At 42.6% G+C, this 6,699-nt stretch overlaps 1 protein-coding gene across 1 annotated transcript; it reads left to right on the top strand.

Annotated features, from left to right (window-relative positions):
* Positions 1 to 695: 695 nt before the first annotated feature.
* Positions 696 to 3,836, top strand: gbx2 (gastrulation brain homeobox 2). The gene is made up of 2 exons (XM_042516621.1): positions 696 to 1,399; positions 3,292 to 3,836. Exons 1-2 carry the CDS (start codon positions 895 to 897, stop codon positions 3,834 to 3,836), a joined length of 1,050 nt encoding a protein of 349 aa, XP_042372555.1. The 5' UTR covers positions 696 to 894.
* Positions 3,837 to 6,699: the final 2,863 nt, after the last annotated feature.

Genomic DNA, 6,699 nt, shown 5'->3' on the forward strand with positions numbered 1-6,699 from the left:
TGTTTGTTTTTGTCACATAACCTAAAAGACCTGATTCATTAGTTTCAGAGAGGATTTTCAGAGTAAAAGTCTGTATTTCGTGTTTGTAGAATCACTCATTTCAAGAAGTTTGTCTTTTGTTGTTGAAGGTGTATTTGTTTGTGCTGGGAGGATATTAACACACACACACACACACACACACACACACACACACACACACGCTCTCTCTGAGGGGGGATTCATAAAGCAATTATTTACTGAATATATGCAGCTTATTATTTACGATGATGTGTTTTCACTTTCTTAAACGGCCTGTGGTCCCAATTTGTGTAATTGGCATTCATCCAGGAGACCAGAGGCGAGCTGTCACATCAGCCGGGCCGACCAATCAGGAGCCAGAGCGCGGCCAGGGGGCGGAGCTGGCGCAGGGAAGGCAGCGCAATTAAACAGAGGGGAGCGCAATTTAAATCCAAAACATCTCTGGACGCGCGCGAGGCAGGAAACACACACACACACACTCACTCACAGCTGACACCCACACATACACACACACACTCACACACACACATACACACTGTGTCTCAGCGGGTGAGTGGAGCAGAAGTGTCCGGGCCGCGGTGTCGGGCTCCGGTCAGGCTGCAGCGGAGTGGACGCTCTCCAAACTGCGCCTCAGCGGACACGCGTCGACGTTTTTTGGGGGAAATTAAGAAAAAAAAGAAGTTTTTGTGATCGTTTCCTCCGTGACTCTGCTCCCTCCGCCGCACCGATGGAATGGTTCCCTTTAATCGGATTATCGCAGCTGTAAACTCCGGTTCCCTCCGGTGACCGCAGCGGCTCCACCGGGGGTCCTCGGTCCCACCGCAGCCGCCCTCAGCGCTCCCTCCCCGGCCTCCTCGAGCTGCAGCGGTCGGTCCTATGAGCGCGGCGTTCAGTCCGTCCTTCATGGTGATGCAGCGGCCACTCGGAAGCACCACCGCCTTCAGCATCGACTCTCTGATCGGGGGGCCCCCGCAGCCCAGCCCGGGACACTTCGTCTACACCGGCTACCCGATGTTCATGCCCTACCGGTCGGTGGTGCTGCAGCCGCCGCCGCCGCCCCCCCCGGCCCTGCAGCAGGCGCTCCCCGCGGGACACCACCCGCACCCGCAGATCCCGAGCCTGCAGGGCGGCTTCTGCTCCGGGCTGGCGCAGGGCATGGCGCTCACCTCCACGCTCATGGCGTCGCTGCCCGGCGGCTTCTCCCCGTCTCAGCAGCACCAGGAGGCCGCGCGGAAGTTCGGTTCGCAGGCGCTGCACGCGGTCTTCGATAAGGCGCAGGAGCTGCGGCTGGACGCGGAGGACGGGAAGGCTTTCCTGCCCGGGAAGGAGTCCGCGCTGCAGGCTTTCCACGAAGCGGACGCGGCGGTGCAGACATCCACAGGTAGGCGGGGGGCTGAGGGGCTTCGGCCGGAGCAGAGCGCGCAGCTCAGGGCCAAAACCGCGCGTAGAGACGGAGCTCGAGCTCTCTGGAAACCAATTCTACTTTTGATTTGGGCTGAAAAACTTTTAAATGATCAACTTTTGTCCTCTGACGCATCATTTAGAAATCACTTTTTAAATAACAGTTTCTACATTTGACATTTTTTTTATTTAAAAAGGCGAAATAAGCACGACGTTATAATGAGAAAAGAAAATTTAAATAAGACGATTAACTCTTTCGACTTTTACGAGAATTTAAACGTCTCTGAGCAAACCGGTGTGATTTCTTTCAAAAGAAAATGATGCATCTTGATAAGAAATATATATACCAGTCATTTAGAAATGTATTTTAAAAAGCTAGAGGGAAAAAAAACTACATATTTAATTGTCATTATTACAAACGTATTGTAATTTTTTTTTGGCATTTTTTCCGTCTGTTTTTTAAATTTTCTTTTACTTTTTACTTATTTCTTGTTCGTTTTTTCTTTCTTTTGTTGCTTATCATCTCCTCGTGTTTTTGAAAGAAATCAGCCCAATTTGCTCAAAGGGTTAAAGCAGAAAACAGGCGAAGCTCTCGTTAAAATAAAGTTTTATCATCATATTTTTGTGACACTAAAACATCCAAAGTGATTAATTTTTTCACTTTTATATGCGGTTTGATTTTGAGTAGAAATTTGAACATTCCCTGCGCGCGTCTTTGGTCTTCTACAGAAAAACAAACGTGTTTAAACTTTTTTTCTTCGCTCTGTCTGGAGGTCCGAATCTACAAGATTTTATTTGGAAAAGACGTTAAAATAATCAGAAATAAATCTGTAAATCTGACGCAGAAACATGCTTTTAAAGGCCTATTTGTCTCGATTTTAATTTTATTGTGGATAAATTAATGAACATGCCTCAGATGCTTTAAACTGCTAAATTTAATCTCTAATATTCTGTGTATTTGTGGAGTAAAAATCGTTGTGGCTCCGGCAGAGCGATAAATCCTCGCAGATCAAACCACACTTTGTCACATTTATTTCATTTTTTGTGACTTTTTATTGACTCCCGACGGGAAACAGACGTGACAAAACATTATTTGTGATTGAATGTGACGTTATTCAGCTCCTGCTGCGCGCAGCGGCGGGCCGCACGGAGACGCTCCGTGCGTAATTACGCGTGAAAAATAAAAATGCCCCTGCAGAGCGCGTGCTTCTTTCCGCGCGGATCCAAACACTGATCTGATGATGGATATCGACACGAGACAAGACGACGACCCCCAACAACCCCACCCACCCACCAACACCCCCCACCCCCTCACGTCTTTTTTTTTTTTTTTTTTTTTTTTTTTAAAGATTTGATTTCAATTAAAAGCGTCTTTTTCTCTCATAATTAACTTCATTTTTAGATGTTTTGTGGAAAATATTTTTAAAATCAGATTTTAAGGAGATATTTAAGACAACAAACGTTGATATTTTTGTTTAAATGATTAGATTTTGACACTTAAAAAAAACAAGCATTCAGGAAAAACGCACAAAAACAACTTCTAGTTTGGATTTTTGGCACATTTTCTAAAGAGTAAACGTCAGATTTGATGGAGATATTTAAGACGAAAAAGTTTGTAAATTTTGTAACTATAAATTATTAGATTCTGTTACTTTTTTGAAAACAAGCATTCGGGAAAAACTAACTAAAAATCCAGCTGCTAGTTTGGATTTTTGACACATTAGATGAAAAGTCAGGTTTGAAGGAGACGGTTGTTGAGGGAAAAATGTACAGAAACATCTTGTAGTTTGGATTTTTGGCACATTTTCTGACGCCGTGGTCTTGTATTTAGATTTTTGTGCTAATAAAGTTGTTTGTCTTCCCTCGTGGCAGTCAGAGGACACACTAAAGAAGACGCCAAGGAGGACGAGTGCGGCCGGAAGGATGAGAGCTTCTCCATGGACAGTGACTTGGACTACAGCTCCGACGACAACCTGACCTCCATGTGCCACAAGGAGGACGGGGAGGGCGGCGGCGGGCTGGAGGACGGCCCGCACATGCACGGCTCCTCCGGCGGCGGCGGAGGCCCCGGCGGCGGCGGGGGAGGAGGCTCCTCCGGCGGCGGCAAGAACCGGCGGCGGCGGACGGCGTTCACGAGCGAGCAGCTGCTGGAGCTGGAGAAGGAGTTCCACTGCAAGAAGTACCTGTCTCTAACCGAGCGCTCGCAGATCGCGCACGCGCTCAAGCTGAGCGAGGTGCAGGTGAAGATCTGGTTCCAGAACCGGCGCGCCAAGTGGAAACGCGTCAAGGCCGGAAACGTCAACAACAAGTCCGGGGAGCCGTCCCGGAACCCCAAAATAGTCGTTCCCATCCCGGTGCACGTGAGCCGCTTCGCAATAAGGAGTCAGCACCAGCAGATGGAGCAGGCCAGGCCGTAGAAGAAGAAGAAACCTGCCGCGCGCTCATCGAGGCACCGAGGCCCGTGTTGATGCTTTTTTTTTTTTTTTTTACTTTTTTCATTTTTTATTTTCATACTTTGACTAAAAACACAAACTTTGGGCTGAAACAAACCAGGCACACTCCTGCGGTGCACTTAAAGTCGTTACATCTGCGGGTTTGGTTTACAGTTTGTCAGATTTCTCTGACAAAAATCTGATTTTGCATCTTTAAAAAAGCAGCTTTAACACATAATTTAACCGAATAAAACCTCTCAAAACTAACCGAAATAATAACAATAGTTCAAGAAAAAAGATAAAATGTTTAAAGCAGCTAAAATAATCCAAGAAATTGTTTCTGCTTTTTTCAGGTTCTCTATTAACAATAAGTGTCACCATGCAAATTTAAGGAAACTGTGGCAGTTCATTTTAAAATTTCTACTTTTTCCCAACGGAGTTTGTTTCCGGAGGCTGAAAGTGACCATTCAAGCTCGGTTTTTTTGGACAAAGAAATGTGAAATATTTAATAAATCTGTAAACAAAAACAGTGAATTGCTATTTAAAGTAAGACGATTTTTAAAGGTCACATTAACAGATGTTTTAACACATTAATGACTTGACCAAATTCGTTTTGGCAAAACTGTGGCAATGAGTCTAAAAAACGCTCCCCTTTTCCCAACGGAGTTTGATTTAATCTCTGAATATCGACGTTTTTTAAAGGTCGTATTAGCAATGTTTGAATGACTATTATGAATCTGATCATGTTAATTTGAGGGATTTGTGGCACTGAGTTTATAAATTTCCACTTTTCCCAAACGGAGTTTCTAATCCCTGAAAATGACGTTTGATTTAAACGGCGAATCCACTTCGTATTACCATCTGATCTAAGGGTTTTCCAGACTAGAAATAAGTTCGTTTTAATGAGAAACAAAGTGCAAACATCTCATAAATCTAAAATATATATTTTTGTTAAAGACAGACGATTTTGAGAGGTGACATTAACACATATTTCAAATATATTTTTGACTGACTAAGTCATTTTGGCAAAACTGACAATGAGTTTATAAAATTACATTTTTTCCAAATGGAGTTTGGTTTTAATCACCGAAAATGACATTTGACTGCAGTGACGAATCCCCTTTATAGTATCAACAGATTTAAGGGTTTTCCAGAAATAAGAAATAAGTTTGTTTTCACGAGAAAGAAAGTGGAAACATCGCCTAAATCTACAAACAAAAAATAACTAAATGCTTGTTGAATATAGACGATTTTGAGAGATGACACTAACATTTATTTTAAATATATTTTTGACTCTGATAAAGTCATTTTGGCAAAACTGTGACAGCGAGTTTATAAAATTTCACTTCTTCCCGACGGAGTTTGGTTCTGATCGCTGAAAGTGACGTTTGGGGTCAAGAAACCGACAGAAATTTAACAGGTGTGTTTTGTCACGTGGTGTCATCGCTTTCTCCCTCACAGGTAAAAAAAAAAAAATTAAAGCGTCAACACGAGACTCGGTAACTCGTTGAGCTGGACTTGTCTCTGCAGGAGGAGCCGCAGTGTTAAATCTTTCTGGAGCGACACCAAAAAACTGCGTAAAGACGCGCCGAGGAGGAGGAGGAGGAGGAGGAGGAGGAGGAGGAAAACTGACATATTGCTCCGGTTGACCAACTCCTCCCCCGACATGTAAATACGCACGCGGGACCAAACTGAGGACAAAAAGTCGCGTTATTTCCAAACACTGTCGTTGATTTCAAACATTTTGTGTGTGCTACTGAAGGTCTCCCTCTCTTTGGATCAAACTGCTTCATTTCATTTTTATTTTATTTCATTTTTGGGACTAAATGACGCTGCTAATTTATTTATATAAAATTGTGCAAAAGTAACTAACATTCCTTGAAGCTAAAAAAAAAAGAAGTGTGAATTAAAAGATGAAATGTGATTCATGTTCTGTTTTTTTAATCATAAAATATTTCATTTTTAAGTTTAGATTATATTTAATAAAATGCAGCAACAATTTTATTTATATGAATGATGAAAATTTGTCTTTTCAAAGATTAAAAGTCCAGATGTATTTGATTTTATTTTGAAGGCCCAGTGCTTTTACGGCCTTCAAATATGATTTCAGAAATAAACGTAAATAAACTAAATATAGACATCTTCTATTTCAGGATCAAAGTTGAAAATAATAATACTAATTATCATTTTTACACGTTTAAAAATATAAAACATAAGAAATCTGCTGGATCAGAGCAGATTTGGGTTTTCTTTTCTTGCAGCCTGAGGCTCAAAGCACGAGGCTGGTGCCAAAATGCGCGCGCACATGGCTTCATCAGAAACAGTTTTTTTTTAACACGCGCGTTTGTCAGCAGAAATGCTGTGAAAATGGTGTTTTGATGGTTATATTGACTCTTTTACGGCAGTTTAAAGTCTCTCTGTCAGAGAGGAAACACAAAGATTGTTTTACCCCAACTTCCCTGCTTCCCTTTCAAAACAAAAGCCCTCTGACAGCGTCAGAATCAGCTGCTGATAGAAGGCATTTTATTGTGAAACATTCACACACCGTGTTGTCGGTGCAGAAGCTGCACGATTTCAGAAATTTGAATTTGTGCTGATAAAAAACAGGTTTTCATTGAGCTAAGTGACGTTTGGAGCTAACAGCTTTTCTTAGATGTAAACAATATAAAGCCGCCACCTTAAATAGGTCCAAGGCCTCGGTCACATGACCGCATCACCTGATAATGCCACCCAAAATACAGAAACATTTACATGGAGTATCTGAAAAAACACAAATATCAGCAAGACTGCGTACTTCACATCATTTTAGAGAAATCTGTCAGAAAGTGATCAACCGTCATAAATTCAG

The sequence above is a fragment of the Plectropomus leopardus genome, unplaced genomic scaffold, assembly GCF_008729295.1.
Source record: "Plectropomus leopardus isolate mb unplaced genomic scaffold, YSFRI_Pleo_2.0 unplaced_scaffold25, whole genome shotgun sequence".
NCBI classification, from domain to species: domain Eukaryota; kingdom Metazoa; phylum Chordata; class Actinopteri; order Perciformes; family Serranidae; genus Plectropomus; species Plectropomus leopardus.

Bases quoted from the DNA above. Each gene is read 5' to 3' on its own strand.
- gbx2 (XM_042516621.1), top strand. From the start codon at position 895: ATGAGCGCGGCGTTCAGTCCGTCCTTCATGGTGATGCAGCGGCCACTC. The intron at 1,400-3,291 runs GTAGGCGGGGGG...CCCTCGTGGCAG, and splicing joins GGCGGTGCAGACATCCACAG to TCAGAGGACACACTAAAGAA.